The 27,363-nt window shown below is 37.5% G+C and overlaps 1 protein-coding gene across 1 annotated transcript in view; it reads right to left on the minus strand.

The window, feature by feature from the left end:
- Positions 1-3,397: 3,397 nt before the first annotated feature.
- MRC1 (mannose receptor C-type 1) overlaps positions 3,398-27,363 on the minus strand; it is a 94,795-nt gene continuing 70,829 nt past the window's right edge. Inside the window, exons 22-30 of the mRNA XM_030832379.3 lie at positions 26,505-26,671; positions 23,628-23,730; positions 19,719-19,951; positions 17,373-17,538; positions 16,362-16,511; positions 7,756-7,869; positions 7,065-7,229; positions 5,619-5,660; positions 3,398-4,505 (exon numbers count right to left, since the gene is read on the minus strand). Coding sequence (XP_030688239.1) covers positions 4,255-4,505; positions 5,619-5,660; positions 7,065-7,229; positions 7,756-7,869; positions 16,362-16,511; positions 17,373-17,538; positions 19,719-19,951; positions 23,628-23,730; positions 26,505-26,671 — 1,391 coding nt within the window. The 3' untranslated portion in view covers positions 3,398-4,254. The remainder of the gene's footprint in view (positions 4,506-5,618; positions 5,661-7,064; positions 7,230-7,755; positions 7,870-16,361; positions 16,512-17,372; positions 17,539-19,718; positions 19,952-23,627; positions 23,731-26,504; positions 26,672-27,363) is intronic.

Below are 27,363 nucleotides of genomic sequence, written 5' to 3' on the forward strand. Positions count from 1 at the left end.
GGACTTACCAAGCTCCAAGTTGCATGAGCCAGTTCTTTAAATAAATCTATAGAGTATGTAGGTAAGTAGATTAAAATATGATAGATGATAGATATAGATAGATAGATAGATAGATAGATGACAGATAGACACAGATAACTGATGGATAGATGTATAGAGCCCTTTGGTTCCACTTCTCTGGAGAACCCTACAAATACAAGGGACAATCAAAAAAAAAGCATTATAGAAGTATGTTATGGGCTGAATTGTGTCCCCCGCCAAATTCATATGTTGAAGCTCTAACACATAGAACCTCAGAATGTGACTGAATTCAGAGGTAGTGTCTTTAAAGATTCCATTACGTTAAAAATGAGGTTTTGGAAGTTCATATAATTCAACATCAAAAAAACAAACCACCTGACTTTAAAAAATGGGCAAAAGGCCTGAATAGACATTTTTCCAAAGAGGAAATACAGATGGCCAACAGGCGTATGAAAAGATGTTCAGTGTTGCTAATCATCAGGGAAATGCAAATCAAAACCACAATGAGCTATCACCTCACACCTGTCAGAATGGCCACCATCAAAAAGAACACAAATTGCAAACGCTGGAGAGGATGTGGAGAAAAGGGAATCCTTACACACTGTTGTTAGGAATGTAAACTGGTGCAGCCAGTGTGGAAAACAGTATGGAGGTTTCTCAAAAAACTGAAATAGAACTACCATAAGACCCAGCAATTCCACTCCTGGGTATATATCCCAAAAAAGAGAGAAAACACTAATTCTAAAAGATACCTGCACCCCAATGTTCAAACCACCATTATTTACAATTGCCAAGATACAGAAGCAACCTAAGTGCCTGTCAACAGATGAATTCATAAAGAAGATATGGTATATATACACAATGGAATATTATTCAGCCATAAAAAAGAATGAAATTTTGCCATCTGCAACAACACAGATGGACTTGGAGGGCATTATTCTAAGTAATAAGTCAGACAGAGAAAGAAAAACACTGTATGGTATTACCTACCAGTGGAATCTAAAATATACAACAAACTAGTGAACATAACAAAAAAGAAGCAGACTCACAGATATCAAGAACAAACTAGTGGTTACAGGCTGGGGGGCAATATAAGGGTAGGGGATTAAGAGGTACAAACAGTTAGGTATAAAATAAGCTATGGGGATATACTGTACAACATTGGGAATATAGCCAACATTTTATAACTATAAATGGAGTATAATTTTTAAAAATTGTGAATCACTATATTGAACACCTATAATTTATATAATAGTGTACATCAAGTATACATCAATAAAAATTTCCCCCAAAATGATCTTTTGTGTCTGGATGTCCACTAGACTGTGCAGTTCTTGTGGACAAGCAATGCTTCTCACCCATATTTGAATCTCCAGGACCTAGCTCAATGCCTGGCATATGTATTAGGTGCTCATGGAATATTTCCTGAACTAATGGGTAAATGTACAAACAGATGGCTGAGTGAACACTGAAAATGGATGAAGCAAGATATTACCAGTCTCTCAAGATATCATCTTTAATTTTAGAGTTCAAGTTACAGACTATTCACATTGTTTTGAGTTCACCTGGGAAAAAAATATCCTTAAGAATCGTCTGGCTGCGGAATTCTGACGAAAACAAGTGCAAAGCCACTGAGGAGAGCACTTAAACATTTAATCCCCAGAAAGAATTTCCAGTTAAAAAACAAAAACAGGGGCTTCCCTGGTGGCGCAGTGGTGAAGAATCCGCCTGCCAATGCAGGGGACACACGTTCGAGCCCTGGTCCAGGAAGACCCCACATGCTGCGAAGCAACTAAGCTCGTGAGCCACAACTACTGAGCCCATGTGCCACAACTACTGAAGCCTGCGCACCTAGAGCCCATGCTCCACAACAAGAGAAGCCACTGCAACGAGAAGCCCGTGCACCATAATGAAAGAGTAGCCCCCGCTCGCCGCAACTGGAGAAAGCCTGAGTGCAGCAATGAAGACCCAATGCAGCCAAAAATAAACAAATAAAATAAATAAATTTATTTAAACAGAAACAAAAACAAATCAACTACAACAACCAAAACCAAAAAGAAATGCAAAAAAGCAAACAAAACAAAAACTGCTCTTCTCTGCTTTATAAAACTTCCCCCCCTCCAAAAAAAAAAGCTTATTAATATGTTACTACTTAATTTGGGTACATATATAGATACAGGTGACTTATCTATTTGATTGTATGTTTGAGTGGATAATGTGAGGGTGTGAAGCATAAAACTCAGCACCCTGCCGAATACAGTTTCTTGAAAGGATAAGACATTTAAGTCTGAGATATATGTTGTTTGAAGTCCAAAATATTTTCTGCAAAAACGCAGCTCTGAGTTATGATGAAAATGACTTGTGTAAAGAATTTGTAAATCGTGCCCACTCATACACTCCTCTTTCACATCTTTCTCTTGTATCTTAAAAGAAAAAAATATGTATATATGAAGATTTTTTTCAGTATAATTAACCACATGCTCCTTTGACACCATAGCCATTGTTTCCACTGGAACTTCCTCTAATGGAATATGTTGTGTTCTTACCAGGAAAATAAAAGCAATTGGTTTTCTATTGTCTGAAGCATGAGAGTTGCTTGTTCTCAGCAAGCTTTCCCACAATTGCCCACCTCTCTCATCCTGTTTCTTTGTACCTGTCACCTATCTAAGGTGGGGTATTGCAAACCTCACCTTACCTCCTGTGTACACAGTACACTACTTAGTCCTTTTTGAATTACAGACTCTCTTGAAAATCTAGCTATTTTCTTCCCAGAAAAAAAAAAAGGCATAAACACAAATAGAGACATTTTGCATACAATTTGGGGGGCCTTCATAGACCCCTTAATGCCATCTAAGGAGTCCTGTTTAGGGACCTCAGGTAAGGAATTTCTGCCCGTGAGCAACCCCTTGGAAAAGGCAAGAATGAGCTGGGAGCGTGGTACCCATGCAAGATGTGACACCTCCAATGTATTTCACAATGTACATAAAGCTTTATCTAAGGCAAAACTTTTTAAGCAAAAAGGAATTGTTAAAGTGAGAAAATGATATTAAAGACCTAATTCCCAATAACAGCGCCTTTGATTGTTGAATTCTGAAATAAGTCAGTGTTACAGGGGAAAGATCCAGGGAAACTGGCCAAGTCATTACAGTAAAAAATTCATTTTATGCACAGTGTTTTAACAATCTTTTTTTTTTCCAAACAGATGAAGAGTTTAAAGAATTCCTCTACTAATAATATCATTTATTTTCAGAGTACAGTGAAGTGTAAAGTAAACGGATAAATAAATCTCAGTTAAAAGAAAATTTACACTTACCAAGATCACCAAAATACAAATCCATTAAAAATAGACCTTGTTTTTTTTTTTTTTTTTGCGGTACGCGGGCCTCTCACTGTTGTGGCCTCTCCCGTCGCGGAGCACAGGCTCCGGACGCGCAGGCTCAGCGGCCATGGCTCACGGGCCCAGCTGCTCGGCGGCATGTGGGATCTTCCCGGACCGGGGCACGAACCCGTGTCCCCTGCATCGGCAGGCGGACTCTCAACCACTGCGCCACCAGGGAAGCCCTAGACCTTGTTTTTGATGTCTATTTCACATTATCTAAATACATCCAGTTATGCAAATTTATATTTTTATTTCACATCTTTGCATTCTTGATATACATAAAACAGGACAAAGAACACATTTGCAATATTCAGCCTGGAAAATCCTGCTTGGGACAAACAAGATTCTCAGCTGCCCTGTTCTTTCTGCACATGTAAAAATATAATTCTAAATCATTGGGGTAAAAATCAAGATGGGTATAAGAAAAGAAGTGACTAAATTTTTGTGTCACCCGAGGTTATTTGTACTTGGCTTTTAAAATGCTCATCTAATTACCGAATAACTATTCAATGGGTAACAGTTCTTTGGGAGCTCCTTAAACGATTTCAAGAAGCTGAGCTGGTTGTTTCTGGGGTTCTTGTAATCTGTATGCAGTTGACACTAGCTACACACCAGTGCTGTATATTCACCTAAGATCTTTTTAAACATAGCAGTCAATGTCGTTATCCTTTTTTTGTGAAAATATCTTGCCAGGCTAGAAAATAAACAGTTATTTTTTCCACGAGGCAAAGGAAAAGGACAGACCAGTGTAATACAGCACTAATTTGAAAGGAAACAATCACATTGAATGAAAGACTTTACCATTTGAGTTATAATCTTATGAAATTCAAATATACCTAAATCACACCGTGATTCTAGATGACTGCGTGTTCATTCTGTTCAATGTTGCCCATGAGATCTTTTGTATCACTAGTTCCTGGACTCGATCCACTATTAAAATAGAGAGTGTTCTCAAAAGTGTCCTCTCGAGGGAAAGGCACACGTCTTTTCTTATAAAAGAAATACGCAGCGAAGCCAGCACCCGTTATAATCAGGAGGACCACTATGACTACCACTCCTGCCACGTTGGAAGATGGTTTGGAAGGGCCCATCTTCCTTGGGTCAGCTGTAAATAAATAAACATGTTAGGAAACGAGTTAAGGGGAGGCAGAGAGTAGAATGCTATGGAAACAATACAACTTTCTTCTTAGGAAGACTAAAATTCACAAATTTTCTTTCCAGTGACATTTGCCAAACAGAATGCAGGACATGAAAACAGAAGTCCATGTGATACAGAAGATTATTTTACATGTTAAGATGATCATGCAGTTGCAAGACTATTTCATGTATCTACGTAGCCCTGAACTGGTATAATATTTTATTTTATTTATTTTGTGTGTGTGTGTTCATGTGACCCTTATTTTATTTAATAATGGCCCCAAAGCCCAAGAGTAGTGATGCTGGCAACTCCAATATGCCTAAGAGAAGCCATAAAGTGCTTCCTTTAAGTGAAAAGGTAAAAGTTCTCAACTTAATAAGGAAAGAAAAACAGTTTGCTGAGGTTGCTGAGATCTACAGTGGGAATGAATCTTCCATCTACGAAATTGTGAAACAGCAAGAAAGTTGTGCGAGTTTTACAGTTGCGCCTCAAACTGCAAAAGTTACGGCCACGGTGCAACATTTTATCATTTTAAAATATTTACACCTGTTTCAAAATAATTCGGGGAAAAAAGAAAGTGAGTGATGGAAATCTGAACACACGAGTATTAGTTCACAGACAGCACTTACGAAGTTAATAAGGGGGCTTTAGGCAAGCTATAAATCTCACTTTGAGTGTTTTTGGCAGCAAACAACATGAGTGAAAGAGGATCAGTTCCTTATTCAAGCTGTCCATAAAATTAAAACTTAACACATTGCTTAAAAAAAAAAAGAAAGGAAAAAAATCACAGGGATTTCTAAGAGAAATTTCCTCGGTGGGCTCTCATAGGGCAACCCTTGGTAACAGAGCAATCAATGTCCTCAGTAAGATCTATGATAAAAACACCCAGTGACGCCAAGGCCTGCTCTCCTCGGGCGTCACTTAAGGAAGGTCGATGTCATAATGACAAAGGCTAGTATAGCTCAAGAAATGCGACTGAGAGGGCAGGGCGGATAGGAAGGGATTACTGTGGTTTTTAAAACAAACAAATTTGATTGATATATTACTAATATGGAAATTAAAATTTCAAAATGGTCTTACCTTTTGTCGTAATTAATGTATGAGTAGGTTCAGCATCAACAACTGTTTGTAAAATAAGAAAATAATTAAATACTGTTTGTAAAATAAGAAAATAATTAAATACTTATTAAAAACCCATAATAGTTGCGTGTAGATAGTGAGCATTATTTGGTTTACAAATACATCAAACCATCCATGTTGGATTGATGGTGATATATGATATAGACAGACAATAAATAGATGATAGATAGGTAGATAGATAGATGGATGATTGATTGATAGATAAAATCTGCATATTTATACAGATTGCTCTATCTATCCATCCTATAACAGCATCCTATAGCTGCATGATGAGTTTGAATACATTGGAAGATCTGAAAATATGATCTCCCCGGTTGCATTTGAGCCACTGATACTCACCCTCAAAATATACCCAATCTACCCATAAATAATGTATCCTAGGCTAGCAGTTTTGAAAATGGCTCACTGAAGCATAAGGTACTACAAGGCATTTGAATGAAAAATAAAATAAGATTCCAACATTGCACCAAAGGGTGTGGTATCTTAGAACAGAGCTTTCAAAGAATGAAGAACTACGCAATTCTAAAATAAAATAAAAATCTACTGGGGATGGAGTGTTAATTTATCCAACTCATTTATTTAAATCTCTTATCTAATTTATAATTTTGTCTCTTGGGAAAGATATTACATGAAGTAGAATAGCATAAAACATTATGGAAGTCCAGAGAGTATCACAGCATGGGCATATAATATTATTAATTCCCCCAGCCCCTGTCCTGACATGGTCTGTCATTCAATCTCCGAAGGAAACTTAATTGGTGTTACATGATTTATTCCCTAATAAATTCTCATTCCTCCTCACCGTCCACTTTGGTTTGGCCAGGGTAAGTATTTCACCCCTTCTTCTCGCACGCCATAGGCCTGGCTCTCCAAACTGCTCACAACTTCTCAAATTCATATGCATGGATATCCCATTATAAATGTATTGATATACCAAAATCATTATGTCAGTTAAGCAGAAAGAGAGTGTTTTGTGCTCACTCAAAACTGCAGACAGCAACTGATCACCACGGCAGATTGGATTTCTCACTTATAAAGAGGGAGATGGACTTCCCTGGTGGCGCAGTGGTTGAGAGTCCACCTGCCAATGCAGGGGACACAGGTTCGTGCCCCGGTCCGGGAAGATCCCACATGCCGCAGAGCGGCTGGGCCTGTGAGCCACGGCCGCTGAGCCTGCGCGTCTGGAGCCTGTGCTCCGCAACGGGAGAGGCCACAACAGTGAGAGGTCCGTGTACCACAAAAAAAAAAAAAAAAAAAAAAAAAAACCAGGGAGAGGTTTCAAGGAACCTGTAATCGCATTATATTGATAATTACACACCTGATATCAATACGTGAAAGAGATGGGAGCCTGGAAACACACATACCATAGGACAAATTCTAACTTACATTTTGGTCTTTTACAAATGTATCCTTTGTAGGAAGAACAGTGAATATTACTCCAAAATCCAGAAGATGCATATAAAGCGACACAATCATTTCTTTCTCCAGAGGGATCTCCTGTCTTCCAGTTGACAAAGGAGAGTGGGTTGTTGTTTATCCATAGCCACATTCCTGATTATCAGAGAAAGCCAATAAAAATAGAAGTTAAAAATAACTTGCCTTAAAATAAATTCAACTTATTCATGTAAAATTTCTAAGCATGTTATTTTATACTGCAATCAACAGCTGTTTTACAACCAAACTTTTCACAGGCAAGATAATAGTAACTAGTTGTTACAGGGAAACTAAGAATGTGTTTCTCATGTAGTTTTAGTTGAAAATTTATTCCTAATTAGTATAAATATGTAAACTTATCCTCCCCTAATTGTTTTTTTCCTGGCAAGAGATAGAAAATATTTTTTAAAACTTCTTTAACTTAGCTACAGTAGATATTCTTTAATTAGCAACTTTCAAGATAGCCTAATATGTGAGTCATTTAAATTTTCACTTCTTACCTCAAATGAAAATATGAGTTTGAATTTCCAAACTCTTCACAAATTAATCATTACTTAAGGCAAGACTTTCTAGGACTGAAAACTTGTTTTACCTACAACATTTTGAAATGTTTGTGATTCAGTAATCATGGTGCAAAGATTACCTTCAACGTTTCTATACAATCCTATCCAAAAGTTGGCTTTGCTTTGAAGCGGCTCAACTCGATATGACAGGAAACTTGATTCAGCAGCACTTTCAATGGTAACCAGAGAGGAACCTGCAGAGTACAAAAGGGCAAATATGATGGCAGTATATTTAAGTAGTTGAAAATATTTTTATCATGATAGTATTGATATTAAGAGCAATAAAAATCATCCCACTATCTCCACTTAAGGAGAAGAATTGCAAAGAGTGGCCATTTGGCTTCTAAGAATTTGTTTCCATTCTGAAAATATTATTTTTTTAAGCATCATTTGTGTAAGCACTTAACGACTCACTGCAGGATATACAATGATGAATAAGACACAGAATGTTTAAGAAGGTTATGGTTCAGTGGGTAGTAATAAGTTGAGAGTACAAAGAAATGTATTAGGAGAATATTTGTTTTAGGGGAAGAAACTAAAAGGAAGCATGGAGGAGACAGAATTTAAGATACTAGGGAGCATAATATTTCAAGTAGAAAGGATAGAAAATAATTCCAGGAAGAGGAAGAATAAGAGAAAAGATGAACAGAAAGGGAAGCATAGAGCTTCTTCATGAACAGAGATAGCTCACAGATGCATGGAATTCTCCATATTTAGTTTTTAGTAACAGGATTTGAAATAGATAGGTAGGTAGGTAGGTAGATAGACAGATAGACAGATAAGGCAATTATTGGGGTAAATGAATAGTGTTAATAGATAGTTCAGTTTGGCTGGATGAATCTGGTCAATGGGTGAAAAAAGACTTGGGTTAGGTCTCACTGCAGATGGTAGGAGACTGGTATTTAGGGTAATGTGGTGATTAAAAAACAGTTTTTTTCAGGCAGCAGAATGATGCAATGCACTCTGGGAGTATTAATCCAGCTGCACAAAAAGGAGAGAGGAAACAGAAAGACTGCTTACATGACTATGGCATTGACAACCCAGTCAAAGATTGATTCAGAGCCAGCACTGTATTTTATAGTTAAATTACAGAATTTTAAATAATAACAACTTAAAATATAATTTAAGCAGTTTATGCCAGACATTTTGCTTTGGGCTTTATAAGCACGATGTCACTAAAATTTTACAACAATCTTATTAAATTAGTACTACTGTTACTCCATTTTACAGATAAGGAACCTAAAGTCCAGAGGGTAAGTAATTTACCAAGATCCTAATGATAGAGGAGGGCAAAGTCATGGCATGATCCAGGCATCTGGACCTTGAGGACCTATACTTAACCATATGCTTGCATCCCATGTTACTGGGTCCTGGATTATTCTCTTGATGACTGTTTTCATTGCATAATTTCGTAATCCACTATTAAACATATTTCATAGACAATAGCCATTTCAATGTATTTGTGACATATTTTGATGAATGTGAATCATTCATTAACAGGAAAATATAGTTATCTAAAGTTGAAAACGAAGTTTCTACACATTCACTGCAAGATTTTTTTAAAAAAATACTCAGCAACATGAAAGAAAAACATTTTTTTAATTAAGAGAAAGCAGGTTTCAAGTGACATCATAAGGACTGGCAGAGTAAGTACCCCTGAAATTCCTCTCCTCTACAAAAGCAATAAGAACACTAACAAGTTTTTCAAAATCAACTTTTTCAGAACCCTGAAAGTTAACCAGCAGCTTGTAACAATCCAGGAAGCATTTATTCAAGAAAATGCTTGACTCTCAGTAAGAAAAGTAAGCTACATGGTGTTTTAACTTGTCCTAATCCCATAGCTTTATCCCTAGCTCTGTGACTGCGTTAAAAACCAACGGCCTCAAAATCACAGTGAAAACCAGAAGCCAGGAAGACACTGGGAAAGTCAGAATGGGATTGGGGTTCTTTATAAGTCACATTCTCAAAGAATTTCCATTATTTGATCTCTCTGACATTTCCCTGGAAAACCTCACTTGCCTTGATTTGACCTGACTCAGAGCTCATCCAATGTAAACAGCCTTTTCCTTGGGGGTATTTGTCAAAAACTAACCGTGGCAAGTACCTAATATCACAGCTGCCTGAAGCAGTGTGGGAAACAATTTTAGGTTAACAACAAGGTAACCAAAAAACTAAAAGGAAAAACTATGGAGTAAAATGTCCATAGGGAGCTTTAAGAAGCATTGACCTATTCCTGGGAGCCTAGAAGGCCACAGACACACATTGGGGTGTGTACACGCCCAGGACTATGTGCATGCCCATGAAAGATCTGAAAAGTCCCTACGCTCTCACCTCTGGCTGACCCTGAGGGTCTGCACAAGCAGGAAGTGAAGGCTAAGGCAGAGTTTTTAACTGCCTATATGAGTGTTGAAGGCATGTCTTCAGACCGAGCCCTTCAGTAAAACGTGGGGAACTTTCTGGTTCTAGGCACTAAGGAAATACGTTCCCAATCATTAGCTGACCACTAAACTAAGCAGGCAAGAGACTTCAGTAACCACACTTGAAAAAGAATACAAAACTTTACAGAATTCATGAGGGAAAGTTACTAAACAAGCAAATAACAACAAACAGCAACAAAAACAAACCTGGTGGAGTGGAAAGAAACTTATTTCCAGAGTTAAATATTCATTTTTCAACAAAAAATTATAAGAAATGTAAAGAAACACGGAAATATGACCCATACCAGCAAAAGCAGCAGTCAATACAAACTGTTCCTGAAACAGCCACACCTCTGACTTACTGGACAAAGACTTTTTAAATCAGCTATTTTAAAGATGTTTAAAGAACTAGAGGAAAAAATGTCTAAAGAACTAAAAGAAAGTATGAGACAGTTGCTCACCAAATAGAGACTATTAATAAAAAGGTAGAAATTGTTTTTTATGAAATAAAATTCTGGAGTTACAAAGTATAATAATTGAAAGGAAAACTTCACTGGAGAGGCCTAACAGTGAGTTTGACTAAGCAAAAGAAATAATCAACAAACTTGAGATTATCCAGTCTGAATAATGAGGGAAAAAAAGAAGAAAAATTTACAGAGTCTCAAAGATATTTGGAACATCACCAGTCAAATCAAGATATACATAATGGGAGTCCTAGGAGAGGAATGAGATAAAGAGGCAGAAAGAATACTTGAAGAAATAATGGCCAATAGCTTCCCAATGTTGATGAAAAACATTAATGTAAACATGCGGGAAGCTCAACAACATCCAAGTAAGATAATCTCGAGAAGCTCCACATCATAATCAAACTATCCAAAGATAGAGAATCTCAAAAGTAATAAGAGAGAAGTGATTCATCATGTCCAAGAAGTACTCCAATCAAAAGACAGAGATTGGCAAAATGAATAAAAAATAAAAATAAATTTTAAAATAATACAATTATATTTTATCTACAAAACACACATTTGAGATTCAAAAACATAAACATGTTAAAAGTAAAAGCATGGAAAAAGATAGTCCATGCAAATAGTAAATAAAGAAGAGCTGGAGTGGCTATACTGATACTAGACAAAAGACTTTTAGACAAAAATTGTTACTAGAGACAAATAAGGATGTTTTATAATGATTAAAGTTTTAATTCATCAAGAAGATATGACAAATATAGACATATACGCACCGAACAATAAGGCCTCGAAATACATGAAGCAAAAACTGACAAAGTAGACTTCTCCTGACTTCAAATTTAAAGGAAAAACTCATAGGGAGTTTTTAAACTCCCTGTGGCAACATATAAGTCTCCTGAAATTCCCTTCTCCCACATACACACCAGTGAACACCTACACATAGAGCAATTCTATCAGTAAAATCCAGAAACTCAGTGACTCCTACATATAGGGCAACTGAGAAAACACAAACATCTAAATGAGTAGGAAAGGCTGAGACACACTCTCTTCATAAACCCCACCCATGGCACAGTGCCGTATCATCAGGAGGGAGCCCCTAATGGCCAGTTTCTCCCTGAATAGAGAAGGGTTTCAACCATACATCTAGCACCCCAAATTTTTAGGCTCTTGTTCCTCTATTTGAAGGAATAGGCCCCCCAAATGCCTAACTCTGGAAGCTAATGGGGTTTGCAGCCACGAGACCCGTAGGACCACAGAAAATAAAGCAGCCGTTGTTAATGGGCTACGAACACCTGCCATGGCTATTCTCCCAGGGCTCAGCTAAGAGGGAACAGATAAAACGCCCGTCCCTCAGTCTTTCCCTAGAAGGGGACTGCCTGCATACTTTATAGCCTGCTGCCTGGGGGGTCCAGCTGCTAATGTGCACGCAGCAAGGGGCTAGCTGTGATCCTCCTGGGGGAGCTGGTGGGCCCTTCTGCCACCTTCTTTCTCCGACTTGCTGCAATGATAAAATCAGGTCACCAACAGGTCTCTGGAAGGAGCTTAGACACACACCTGGCTTATATACTTTCCCAGGTGCCCGAGGGTCCAGTTTCTAATCAGTCTGCTTTTATGTGCTAACTGTGATCCTCTCCTTTGGGATATCATCAGGTATTGGCACACCCTCAACCACTGGGAGCCACTAAAAACAAAGACAACAGCTGGTATAACCACAAAGTTTTGAGTGACAAACAGGAACTTGGGCTGGATTGACTGATGAGGTTCATCTCCCACACAAGACCACTCAAGACTGGGAGAGGTGCCTCTTTTATCTAATGTGCAGAAACCAACACAGAGAGTCAAGGAAAATAAAGCAAAAGCAAAATATCTTCCAAGCAAAAGAACAAGATACATCTCCAAACTGATATTAATAAAACAGAGACAAGTAATTTACCCAATAGAGAGTTCAGAATAACAGCTATAAAGATACTCAGTGAGGTCAGGAAAGTAATGCATGAGTAAAGTAAGAATTTCAACAAAGAGAGAGAAAATATTAAAAAGTACCAAAGAGAAATCACAAAGCTGAAGAACACAATAACTTAAATGAAAAGTTCAGTAGAGGTGTTCAACAGCAGACTAGAAAACTGGAAGAAAGAAACAGTAAACTCAAAGAAAGGGCAGTCAAATACATCCTGAAGCAAAAAGAAAAAAAGAATCAAAAAGAGTCAAGCTAGCTTAAAGGACTTATGAGACAACAGCAAGAGGATCAATCTACACATTACAGGAATTCAAGGAGAAGAGAGAGATGGGGGCAGAAAGCTTATTCAAAGAACTAATGGCTGATAATTTCCCTAACCTTGGGGAAAGAAACAGACATCTAGATCCAGGAAGCATACATAAGGAGTGCCAAATATAATGAATATAAAGAGACAAACACTGAGACACATTATATTAAATTGTCAAAAATTAAAGACAAAAAGAGATTCTCAAAAACAGCAAAAGAAAAGCAACTTGTTACATAAAAGGGAACCCTTGTAAGACAAAACAAATTTTTCAGGAGAAACTTTCCAGGCTGGAAGGGAGTGAGAAGATATATTTAAAGTGCTTAGAGATAAAAGCTTCCAGCCAAGAATACTCTACCTAGCAAAGCTGTCATTCAGAATTAAATGAGGGATAAAGAGTTTTCAAGACAAACAAAAGCTGAAAGAGTTCATCACCAATAGACCAGACTTATAAGAAATGTCAAGGGGAATTCTTCAAGCTAAAATGAAAGGACACTAATTAGTAATATGAAAATGTTTGAAAATATAAAACTCAATGGTAAAGGTAAATGTATAGGAAAATCCAGAATATTCTGATACTATAATGGTGGTAAGTAAATCACCTATAACTGTTGTATAAAGGTTAAAAGACAAAAGTATTAAAAATAACTATAGGGCTTCCCTGGTGGCGCAGTGGTTGAGAATCTGCCTGCTAAGGCAGGGGACACGGGTTCGAGCCCTGGTCTGAGAGGATCCCACATGCCGCGGAGCAACTAGGCCCATGAGCCACAACTACTGACCCTGCGTGTCTGGAGCCTGTGCTCCACAACAAGAGAGGCCGCAATAGTGAGAGGTCCACGCACCGCGATGAAGAGTGGCCCCCACTCGCCACAACTAGAGAAAGCCCTCGCACAGAAACAAAGACCCAACACAGCAAAAATTAATTAATAAACTTCTACCCCCAACATCTTAAAAAAAATAATAACTATAAATACAATAATTTGTTAACGTATACACAATATAAAAAGATGTAAATTGTGACATCAAAAATATAAAAGGTCGGGGGAATGTAAAAATACAGACTGTTTGCATACATTCAAAGTTAAGTTGTTATCAGCTTTAAATACACTGTTATAACTCTAAGATGTTTCATGTAATCTTCACAACAACCACACAATAAAACCTATAGTAGATACACAAAATAAAAGGAAAAGAATCTAAGTAATACTACTGAGAAATCATCAAATCACAAAGGAAGTGAGCAGAGAGGAAGAAAGGAACAAAAGAAAGTCAGGACAGACAGAAAACAATTAACAAAATGGCAATATTAAGTGCATACCTACCAATAATTACTATAAATATAAATGGACTAAATTCTCCAATCGAAAAACATAGAGTGGCTTAATAGATTAAAAAAAAAATCAAAAAAACACAAGACAACTATATGCTACAAGAAACTCATTCCAACTTTAGGACATACATAGGCTTAAAATGAAGGGATTAAAAAAAATTATTCCATGCAAATGGTGTTGAGAAAACTAGACACCCACATTCAATAGAATACAACTGGTCCACTCTCTAACACTATACAGAAAAATCAACTCAAAATGATTAAAGACTTGAATGTAAAACCTGAAATCATAAAAATCCTAAAAGAAAATACAGGCAATAAACTCCTCGACATTAATCTTTTTGTATTTGACACTAACAGCAAAGGGAAAAAAAGCAAAAATAAACAAATGGGACTACATCAACCTAAAGAGGTTCTGCATAGCAAAGGAAACCATCAGCAAAATGAAAATGCAACCTCCTGAATGGGAGAAATTTTCTGTAAACCACATGTCTTAATAGAGGTTTAATATCTAAAATATACAAGGAACTTATACAACTCAATAGCAAAAAAATAACCCAATTCAAAAAATGAGCAAAGGACCTGAACAGATTTTTTTTTCCAAAGGAGACTTACAAATGGCTAAGAAGTACAGGAAAAGGTGCTCAACATCACTAATCATCAGGGAAATGCAAATCAAAACCGCAATGAGATATCGCCTCACACTTGTTTAGGCTAGCTATTATTAAAAAGATAAGAGATAACAAATGATGCAGAGGAGGAAGAGAAAAGGGAACCCTGCTAGTGTGAATGTAAATTGGTACAGTCCTTTTGGAAAACAGTGTGGAGGTTCCTCAAAAAATTAAAAATAGGACTACCATATGATCCAGCAATCCCACTTCTTGGTATACATCCAAAGGAAATGAAACCACTATCTCGAAAAGATAGCTGCACTCCATGTTCATTGCAGCATTATTTATTATAGCCAAAACATGGAAACAACCTAAGTGTCCATCAACAGATGAATGATGAAGAAAATGAAGTATGTATATACAATGGAATATTATTCAGCCTTTAAAAAGAGGGAAATTCTGCCGTTTGCAACAGCATTGATTAACCTGGAGGGCATTATTCTAAGGAAATAAGCCAGACAGAGACAGACAAGTACTACATGATATTACTTATAGGTGGAATTTAAAAGTCAAACTCACAGAAACAGAGGGTACAACAGTGGTTGTCAGGGGGTTGGGGGGTGGGAGACATAGAGAGATGCTGGTAAAAGGGTACAAACTTTCAGTTATATGATAAATAAGGTCTTAGGATCTAATGTATAATATAGTGACTACAGTTGATAATACTGCATGGTATCACTGAAATTTGCTAAGAGATTAGAACTTAAGTGTTCCCACCACACACACACACAAAAAGTAAATATGTGACGTGATGGTCATGTTAACTTGACGGTTAGGAATCCCTTCCCAACAAATATGTGTATCAAAGCATCATCTCTTACACTTTAAATGTATTACAATTTTATGTCAACTATACCTCAATAAAACTAAAGAAAAAAACTAAACATAAAAGTAAAAAGAAGTGAAAACTCCAGACTGACTTTTGAATGAACCTGAAGGAAATGAGCATGTAACCCTTGCTCACCACTGTTGAATGAAGAGCCCTGACTTAGGGCATAATCAAAATTTAGCCACAAAGTAATTCAGTCAAGTATTCAGTGGGATTTAATTAAGTAGATTTTTAAATGCACCCCAAAAAGTTCACTTTATTTGACATTTTTATTTCAGGAGGGAAATTGTTCATCTATGTCATGTCACTTGAGTTTTGTTTCGTATTTATTCACACAGATAATCAGATCTAAATGCTTTTCTATTCATGGGAAAGCAAAATGGTTCCTGGGCACTTGTGAAGCCTGAGCCGATCAGTGATAAAAGATGAACGTGACACTCTGAATAATAATCCTAACAATTTAGAATATTGGGGCAGAAAGACTTGTTCAGCGAGTCACTGCTTTCTGCTAGAATTCTTTCACCTTTCGAGGCTACAACGTTAGAAATTATATTTGGGGGGCATGATGTCGACCTTTCTGTTACAATATAAATTATTAAGACAAAGAAACAAGTAATTTTACTTTCCTTAGGTTTTTAATATACAGCATTACTAGCATCCTGGTACTCTACATAGATGATTGTGGGATTTTCTGACGGTAAATGTGGTACTTACCCATTCGAAGACATTCCAGAGAAGCTTGGCCCCAGTTCCTTGTATATGAAGACTCGATATAGTAGCAGTGACCATGGAAAGGAATCCACGCTGTGTGCTCTGACTCGGGGCATCTACCAGGCAGCTGTGGAGGTTCAGTGGCAGGGATTTCTGTTAATAAAAAGACATTTCAAATAAAGTAAGACCTGAAGTTTCTTTAGTACATAGAATAATATATAAGCCATTAAGGAAATTTTCATCGCCTATCATTATTTTTTTTAAGCTCTAATGGTAATCATTTGGATATGCCATTTCTATTATTGAGTATTCTTTTTACTTTATCATTTTTTTATACAAAATGTATTTCCATAGAAGGTACTATGGTATAACGGCGGTCAATCACATTCATAATTAAGCATGAGGATCTACAGATAACCTACAAAGACATTAATAAGTTCCCCTAAAAGGTCAACCATAAATAATTTGCAAAGGCAGTCTTCCTTCTAGACAGTTTTCTTTTTCTAGGATCCTAGCCCTTATAAAACCTTCTTAGCTATGACTGACATTGATGTTATAACTAAACGGTATAGGTAGAATTCTAGGACTTTACCACTGTCCGACTCTATAACTGTATTCTAGGACTGTATCACTGTATTATCACTGACTCTGATGAACCTACGCATATTCTGATAAAATTATTTTGATATAGCTGTGCCGTCAACATCAAAAGTAATCATCATTTCCTGAGGACGCTGACATCATAGATTCAGAGGCCTATCCCAATAATAAAAATTCAGAAATGTATAAAGAGGAAATAAATTCTAGCAACGAAGAAAAATTTCTCTCTCTGTTATTTTGATCTCTCTATATTTGTTTATTGCCAGGTCAGTCTTTGGTTAGGTGAAGGAATCTGTTTTATATTATCCTTAAGCCACCCCAAAACATGTGACTGTTTAAGAATATCAACGGTGGTTTGTATCAGCTTATTGAGAAAATTTCAAATCCCTTGATTGTTTTTGTGGATTCAATTACCGTCTGATCTTTTGCAGAGAAAATAAAAACTTTCATTGCAACGTGCTGTCTTCCAATAGCCGTCAAGATCCATATAAACACACGCTGACTTCAGTCTGGGCTCATCACTGGCCCAATTAGTGTATCTCACCCTCCATTTATCGGTCCAAACATATTCATTATTGGTCTGCAAGAACAAGAACAACTATTAACATGGAGCCTGGCTTCGTTTAGAAAATACCAAAAGAACCCAGCAAGGAGTAAAAAGTATAGTTAAGACTGTGATTTGACAAAGAATCTTCAACATTTGGGAATTAAAAGAACATTATAAATTTTTTCTACCAAATCAAATTCAGGAAATGCAGCCTTTTTTAAGAAAAAAACGACTTCTTAAAGCTCCCCAGGAAGACATCGTTGGAAGCTATTCTGCAAAACACAGACTTAAAAACCTATGTCTTATTCTAGAAAACTCTCTTTATTTGCAGGCCCTCAGTGCAAAAGAGGGGTTTTACCTTTGGAACAAATAAAACACGTATTATATTATCACTGAAATGATAATAAAAACTAAGTCATTTTCCTTGCACTCATGGACCCGAGAGAAACACTTTTCTAATCTTCTTACTGTTTGGCTGTTGAAACAGGGCCAACAACAAATGACTTATGCAAGGTGACGTGGCTGGATAAGAGAGGAGCCTAGGTCTCTTACCTTCCAGTTAGGTGGTCTTTCAACCAAAATGAATCTGATGGCATCTTTTAAAGATAATTGTTTTATTCAATTTGCATACTTCTTATTAAAGTTATTGGGGCAAATTTATGGTCACATACAAATTAACTGACAACATCAAAAAGACTACTTATCAATAATGTTCTTTTGACGGTCTAAAAGAAATTTTACAGGTAAAACCTCACAACAGATGCTGTATAACTTTAATCAGAGATAAGTGAATTTTTAAACCATTCAAACAGCTGTCCCCTTTTTAACTGCATTATTTAATTTACCAAAGCAATTACCAAAGATTTAATGACAAAATCAAAAGCATGCATTATCTCGAGTTAGAATTTTGTAGTATTCTACCATATTTAATCAAATAATGCTGGCATAATCATTAACTCCATAGATGTAATAAATAGAACAGTATTGTTTTAGCTATAAATGTTGGGATAATGGAAAGCTATTTAATCTTTCTAACAATAAATAAAAGCCTATTTTAAACTCATAAGAGAATTGGGACCATATTTGTGAGAAGAAAATATATGAATTATCAAGAGAATTAGTTACTAAAAATAGATCCAACATAGAAGTAACGATGCCGTGCTTAAGTTTAAACACAGAAATCATCGTGTAACGACTTACTTTTAAATGTTTACTAACCTACTTGGGAGATACGCATTGCAAGAAGTGTAAATGTTGAGCTCTGCATCATGGTGGAAGAAGTTCTACAAAGTCTGGCACCAGTCTGCTTTCCAGCTCTACCCCCTTACCTCCTTTTATTTCTTCTTGGTACTCCTTCCTTATGAGCCACCATCCCAGACCACATCTGTAAAGTTTGACTTTCTCAGAGAAGCCCTGTTGGTCCTCTCCCCTTGCACAAATGATCGCTTTTCTCTCCTCTCCCAGCACTTTGTATATACCTCTCTTTGACACTGTATTATCTCTTGATTACTTGTTGACATCTCTATTTATTGTACTAGGAAGTTTGCTGATTGACTAGTTAGATGGATGGATGGATGGATGGATGGAGGATAGATGGATCCCCTGGCATCAGAGAAGACTCATTTTAGGAAAATGTTGGCAACTCCCACACCACTCTTAGTTCTGCCAACCTTCCTTCTCGGTTATGGAATACAGGGAATTGACCGCAATGAAATCTGTCACACACGGATGGAAGCGGCCCGGCTTCAGAACAGATAGCAACTCTAGAATGACTTTCCACAAAAAATAAGGAATATCCTCGTCGCCCAGGAACTATGCCCCTGACGCTTTCTTAATTCCTTTCTTAATCCCTATGGCATAGTTGTAATCATGACACTAGAAAGAAATAAGTTAATAAATAAAACTGTTTAGATGCAGAACTTAATTTTCATACTCAAAATATACAGTAACGCTGTATATTAAAAACCTAAGGAAAGTAAAAATAATACTTATCAGTTAGGTAAGTCTTAGTTTGATTTCTGACATAACATCACGAACTTGCTAGATCCTTGCACTGGGTCCTAGAGAGATTGGGTCTTGTACATGTCAGTATCATTTCCAAAGCCCAGCAGGTTTTTACACACAACAAGTATTCAACAGAATGAACAGAAGAGAATCATATTCAATCACAATTTTTCGATCATGTCAAGTCGCACGTGTTTCCAGCATCTCACCAAGTTACTGTTCAGGGCGATCCACACAGGTTCATTCAGCGTCTGCATCTGCATCCACGCAAACGCATTACTATAGGGATCTAGAATGCTAGCGATCAGGGAAGTGTGAAGCTTGCAATAGTCATCTGCTTCATGCCACTGCAGCTTTAATTTCATGAGTGAGTAGCTACTTTCGCCATATTTAATAAAGCCATCTGTTGGAATTGTTGTTGGAGAACTAGGCAAGGAAGGGTCTGGAATAAAAAATTATTTCCATTAATATTAAACATTACCTGAGCGCCATCTGTACATGACTTCCGTACCTCACACATCCTAAAAAGAATCTGAACAGCACAATTCAAACTGTCAGGGGTTAAACATATTTTCATGAGCCATTTCACATCGGAACACAAAGTTCTATTTTTTAACCAGTATGCCTGACTGAATTAAGTCATTTCCAAATGCTATTTAGAATATTAAGGTAAATACACGATCAAGTTTCTAACCTATAAAACCAAAAAGACTTGCAAATACTATGAGATCTAGTATCTGGATGAAAGACACGCCACAGTTTAATCTCATAAATTAAAGAACATCTATCATCCTGTCAACACGAATCTTTTTTTTTTTTCCATCTTGGTCAAATTTTAAGGTCAAGAACAGTCTTCCTCTCCTTCCCTTCCCCCACCCGACTCTGTTCCATTCCACCCATGAATTTGCATCTATTTGTATCTATTTGACTTCACCTGTGAATCCTGTACCTTCAAGAAACTGGTTTATGGTCTGGAATGAAGCCATATAACAGTTTCCACTTCATTTAACCTTGATCTCAGGATCAAGCTTTAATCTTATGATGATTTCCCATGTGAGCCCCATATCTTATCCAAACTGAAGCCTTCGCAAGCTGGTGTCACTCTGGCTTTCTGATCTTTCCTCCTCAATCTCTCAGCATGCGTTTCTAATAACGACTCTAGACCCACCCATACTTTGGGCCACTTACTGTCAAGACCCCAAAAAAATCTTGTTTCTGGGCGCCTTAGCTGATGCCTTAGGGCAGAACAGAGGTCAGCGGATGACAGCCAGAGGGTGAAATCTGGCCTGTTGTCTGTTTTTGTAGCCCGTGAGTTTTTAAATGGTTGGGGAAAAAAAAACAATGAAAAATATTTTGTGACATGTAAACAATACATGAAATTCCAATTTGTGTCCATAAATAAAGTTTCAGTGGAACTCGGCCACGCTCATTTGTTTACATACTGTCTATGATTGTCTGCGATCACAGCAGAGTTGAGTCATTGCAACAAAAACTTCATGGTCTACAAAGCCTGCAATATTTATAATCTGTCTCTTACAGAAAAAGGTTGCCAACCCCTGGTCTAGGGCTTTAGATGTCCCTGCCTACTGATGTTGTCTTGGCCAATTCTCCAACCTGTTCCACTGCATACCAACCCAACCCACCACGTGCCCTGTTCTGCCACTCCAAGAATGCCAAACTTTCTTTTGAAGAATCTGGTAAGGCAACAATTTTAATTCAGCAAGGAGGGCAGCCTCCCCTTTCTTCTGCTGTTGCTGCCACCGTGTGTTGATAGAATAGCATTAAACCAAGAGACCCAGCCCCGGATCCTTACATGTTACAGCCAGTAGGAAGTAAACAGTCTCATCGTTTCCCAGCTTGGAGAGAGCTGGGTTTGTCTTAACAACATGGGAAAAGTTTTGGACTGCTAAAAGTGCCCAATGAAGCTTGAGAGAAAGCTTTAAGAAGCTTCGCCAAAGGCTATACGCAGCCAGGAAATTAGCTCATTTATCCAATTAGCTTGTTTATTAAAACACTCATAGAAAAAATTATAAGGAAAAAACTAAATCACTGAGAGGTTACTTTCAGGTGGTTAGATTATGGGTAATCTTTTCTCTTTATGCTTTTCTGTATTTTCTAAAATTTCATCAAGGGATTGTTCTTAAGTGTTTTACATTCATATGTGTTCATTCACGTTTTTATTTAGGTATCTTTATATATTTACATGAATTCATATATATTCATTCATACATACTCATATATATGAATAAAAGCAACACTGTTTTACTTTCTATTTATTTAATTTTATCCTTTTGGCCACGCTGCACAGATTGCGGGATCTTAATTCCCCAACCAGGGATTAAACCCAGGCCCCAGCAGTGAAAGCCCTGAGTCCTAAACACTGGACCACCAGGGACTTCCTGAAAACAACACTGTTTTAAAAAAATACTGAACACACATTCTTTGTTGAAATTTTAGAAAATATAGAAAAGCATAAAAATGAGGAAAAAATTACTTAGAATCTAACCACATCAATATTTTAGTGTTTCCTCATAATTGTTATATATAGAGAGATATATATAGATGTATAGACATATTACATATAATATAAATGCAAATATATATACATAGAGAGAGAGCGTTAGAAAGAGACAGTTTTTGATAAATGAAGAAAAATACAATAGTACAGTGAAGGAACGAAAGGTCTTAATCCCACGATGCAAACACATCCACTATTCCTATTTTGATGCATTTCCATCGCCTTCTTGTTCTTTTTTTTTAAGGGGGTTCAAAGTGTTTTTTGCGTCATCAGTAGTCTACAAAATTTCATATTCTGCCTTTTTCACGTTAACACTGTCGACCTTTCCTGAAACCCAAGTCATTAAAAATTGTCAAAATATCTTTCGTTGGCAGCAAATATTCTATCCCTTGTGTTTACAGGAAGAAGAAAAAGAAGATTTTAAACAAGTTTAGGAACCATCATTCCCTCCTGGAAGGGGACTCCCCTCTCTCCCCAAAGTGTGGAAGCACAGATGCGTTACCAGTGGCCTAAGATTCTGGCGCTCGAAGGGTGTAGCGGAGAGAGAAAAGCGGCACGGCCTGGACCTTCTTTTGGATCAACAGGAGGTTAGACTTCCTGCAGGACTTTGCAATCACCTGAAAATATCTTCAGTGATTTTCAGTCATTGTCAGAAATTGCTATCAGTTCCCTGATTCCCCAGAAAGTATAGAAAAATTTGTTAGATCCGGGAGATCAAGCAGCTTCTAATTCAAGCTCCTCTGAGAGCTCTGCTCAGGGTGACAGCAACCCACCTCAACTTCAACCCTCATCTCTAATCTTTTATTTTCTGAACCTCTTCTATGTAGCCAAATGTTTCTATTCTAATTTCACTCGAAACTAAAATGCACACGACCATAATCTTGATTCTTGGTCGATATCCACATATCTGTTTTATTTTCTTTGCACCATAGTTAGGCTTCCTAAGATGAAAAAAGGACCACAAATAAGACATCTACATTTTTAGAGACACAGAATATATAACAAGTAATGAGGCATATAGGGTGTTTGGGGGCAACGGTTCTCAAATTACACAAATTGAAGTGAGGTATCCCTGCTCTGACATTTTTTACTTTTAAGGTAGAGGTAAGCAAGCATCCCAAATTTCTAACAAGATTAGAAAAAGTTTCAACCTCTAGTTTAACCTGTGCAAACTTTCTGGTAATGGATGAGGGGGCACATTCATGAATAAATTACGGAAAATATCCTTTTTGTCTGTCACAGCCATCCATGGATGAAAGTGAGAATCAAATAAACATGTTGATGGGGACTTCCCTGGCAGTCCAGGGATTAAGACTCCGTGCTTCCACTGCAGGGGGCGCAGGTTTGATCCTTCGTCGGGGAACTAATATTCCACATGCCACAAGGCACGGCCAAAAAAAAATTTTTAATTATTTAATTAAAAAAAAATTTTTTTAAAAACAACGTGTTGATGTGCAAGGGAAGGGTCACTTTTTTAAAACAAAACTTAATTTTTTTAGAGCAGTTTAAGGCACACAGCAAAATTGAGAAGAATGTCACTTTTTAAAAAGTATGGAAAAACCCCACCTCTTCCAGCCCAGCGTGGTCCGGTAGGACTTACCGGGAGGTGTTCGGCATATATAACCTCGCTTACTGTCACAGGTGTCATCCATCCATTTTCCTGCGTCCCTTGACTTCCCTCCGATAATAAGAACACAGTCAGCCTGTATATTCATGGAGAAGAAAAAAAAAAAGCCAAATGTGGATGGATAATTATTTAAACCAATTCATTAATAAGCAAAAAAAAAAAAAATCCTTTATCCCTAAACTCCAACTTTAAGGATAGTCCTAATTCATCTACAGCATGTTTAATTCATCCCTACTTTCCATGCTACTGGCCAATTTTCACGCAGATCCCTCACTGAACCCTTGCTATTTTAATTGAAAAGTAAGCAGAGTTGGATAAACTTTGGAGCTGGTTCTGAGAAACGCTGCTGTCAGAAATCTCATTAATTCCCTGACAGCTACCACAGCTTTCACCAGGGCCAGAGACATCTTCTCAGCCTCCAGCCTCATTATCCCATGAGCCTCAACTATCAGGAACCCCTAACCGTACATTTCAAAGATCCTCTGCTCATTCCCATCCCCCTTCTTAGCTATTCTTATCTTTCATTATCCTGGCTCAGCATCTCTGCTCTAAACCAGAAAACCTACACAGAACAAGGATGTTTCCACTACACAATGCAGGTGAACATTTCTCTCCCACTCTCTTTATCAAACTATATTTAATCCTCTTCATTTTATAAGTCCTGAAATTGTAACAACACAATATATGTGTTTTGATTCCAGTTTTGTGGAATACAAACTTTATATTTTTACACACACTAAGAAAAAAATCTAGGAATAAAACCAACAAAACAGTGTTGTTGTTTTTTTCCTGGAAGGTGAGTTTACAGATTTTGTTTGTTTCTGTTGTTTCTCCTTTTCATTATGTTCTAAAAACAAAAAAACTTGTGCAACATTGAATTTTTTTAAATGAAATTTACCACTCATCCAGGAAATCTTTCTAAGCAAACCCTATCTCACTCCAGTCTACTTTTCAGCCCTCATTTATGTAATAAGGATTGAAAGAATTTCTCCCCCGAAAGTCACTTACCCACAACCAGAATATATCTACCCTACACAGAGCTACCAAATTAATTATCATAAAGATGCCATCTTGATGAGATTGTTTTTCTGCTCAAAACTTTTTTTTTTTTTTGCTGCCTATCTGACAAAGTCCAAACTCTTTCTTAGGGCATCTAAATTTCTCTGAATTCTGCTTTCCACGTTCTAAAGTTGATGCCTATTTCTTTTCTGCATGACACTCCTACTATATTTAAAGCTCTTTACTTCCGCCCAAACCCATCTTGTGCCTTTTTCTTAAAGACTTTATTCACCTTTCCCACTTAACACAACCTTCCCCGGCCTCTTGCCATGATTCCCTAATCATGATGTTTTAAACTTCTTGGGAAGAAGACCCACATTCTTCCTCACATGCCTTCTTTCCATCAAACGAAGAGCTCCACAGATATGTGCTGCCTGATTAGATCACTACATCCCACGGTAAGTTTCTTTCCTCCTAACTACTATCATGCTTTATAGCTGATCTTCTCATTACACACTTTCATTTTGTTCCTCTCATCTTTCTTGTAGAAGACTTGGGGTCTAGCTTAGGTGTAAGCTTCTTCAAGGTAGAATAAAATCTTATGTGCCTTCATGGATTCCACAATGCCTAATGGTGTTTAACACTGATTAGTCAGCTTCAATGGTATAAGATTAAAAACAGTGAAATAAAGAAGCAATTGTCATGTACCACAATGTTCATTGAAGCTCTATTTACAACAGCCAGGACATGGAAGCAACCTAAGTGTCCATCGACAGATGAATGGATAAAGAAGATGCGGCACACATATACAATGGAATATTACTCAGCCATAAAAAGAAACGAAATTGAGTTATTTGTAGTGAGGTGGATGGACCTAGAGTCTGTCATACAGAGTGAAGTAAGTCAGAAAGAGAAAAACAAATACACTATGCTAACACATATATATGGAATCTAAAAAAAAAAAATGGTCATGAAGAACCTAGGGGCAGGACAGGAATAAAGACAGACGTAGAGAATGGACTTGAGGATATTGGGAGGGGGAAGGGTAAGCTGGGACGAAGTGAGAGAATGGCACTGACATATATACACTACCAAATGTAAAACAGATAGCTAGTGGGAAGCAGCTGCATAGCACAGGGAGATCAGCTCGGTGCTTTGTGACCACGTAGATTGGTGGGATAGGGAGGGTGGGAGGGAGACGCAAGAGGGAGGAGATATGGGGACATATGTATGTGTATAACTGATTCACTTTGTTATAAAGCAGAAACGGACACACCATTGTAAAGCAATTATACTCCAATAAGGATGTTAAAAAATAAATAATTAAAAATTTTTTTAAAAAAGAAGCAATCGTCTGTGTCTTAGGTTAATGCACTTAGCACTTAGCAGAGTGTTTGACACATAGTTATTAGCACTCTGCAAACAGTAGCTCAATCATGATGATGACGACGACGATGATAACTTCAGAAGCAGTAGGAGCTTGCAGAACTACACCCCAAATACTACAACACTTTCAAGAGTTTAGGGGTAGCTGATGCAGAGAACATTGCTAACTCTGGGTTCAAGCGTACATGCTGACGACAGCCTGGGCCCATACTGGAGCTGGCTTTCCCTATTCCTCGCTACCATCACCGTCTATGTCCTCCCACCCCCAACCCAAAGATGAAGCGTTCTTAACTGAATGTATACCCCTTCCTTCAAGGCTGGCTCAGTCTGAAACAGTTAAAATGTGCAAGAATGAACCGGATCAAGGAGTACTCTGGCAGAATTTTTCACAGAAGATTAACCACTAATACATCGACCTGAAGCAAACTGACAGTGTATGGAGAGGTGACGGAAAGCGATATTTACATCTTCATAAGAAAGACTACTCCTTCTCCCACCAGGGTAACCTTTCCCCCAGTTTGTGTAATGCACTCCTCGGCCATCCGTCCAAAGGAACGTGTGCTCTGAATTGACATCATTCAGCCCAGTCCAGGCGTGAAAAGTGGAGTTTTTCATATGATACGTAAGGAATGCTGAAAGAAAGTTTCACAAGATCATTGTGAACTTTGAGGGGAAAGACTCCAATATCAAAAATACTCAGAATACATTAATTTATAAATACCGAGCATGTGATCAATGTCTTTATTATCATTTAAAAGCACTTACCATGAAAACAAACACATTCTAACCTGAGCAGCATGTTATCACGTCAACTTTGGACTTTGTTTCTCATAAGAAAAGTCTAGGTTTTATCTGGGTCACTGCAGATAGTTGTATAGGTTGTGCCCTACCCAAGGACCCTGGGGTGCTGGGGCCGGGGAGGCTGAAATCCACCCTATGCCCCACCCTCCGTTTTGTACACCCAGATCTGGGTTATGGCTGCCTACCATCCTGCGCGAAGAGGTACATTTTTCTAATTCACGCACGGTCATCCTGTACTAGTTAGCACGTGTCCTGTTTCTATAAATAAGATAACCTGATTATACTGGGTTGGCCAAAAAGTTTGCTCGGGTTCTTCTAAAATGGATTAAAGACCTAAATGTAAGGCCAGACACTATCAAACTCTTAGAGGAAAACATAGGCAGAACACTCTATGACATAAATCACAGCAAGATCCTTTTTGACCCGCCTCCTAGAAGAATGGAAATAAAAACAAAAATAAACAAATGGGACAGAATGAAACTTCAAAGCTTTTGCACAGCAAAGGAAACCATAAACAAGACGA

The sequence above is a fragment of the Globicephala melas genome, chromosome 2 (genome assembly GCF_963455315.2).
Source record: "Globicephala melas chromosome 2, mGloMel1.2, whole genome shotgun sequence".
In the NCBI taxonomy this organism is placed as follows: domain Eukaryota; kingdom Metazoa; phylum Chordata; class Mammalia; order Artiodactyla; family Delphinidae; genus Globicephala; species Globicephala melas.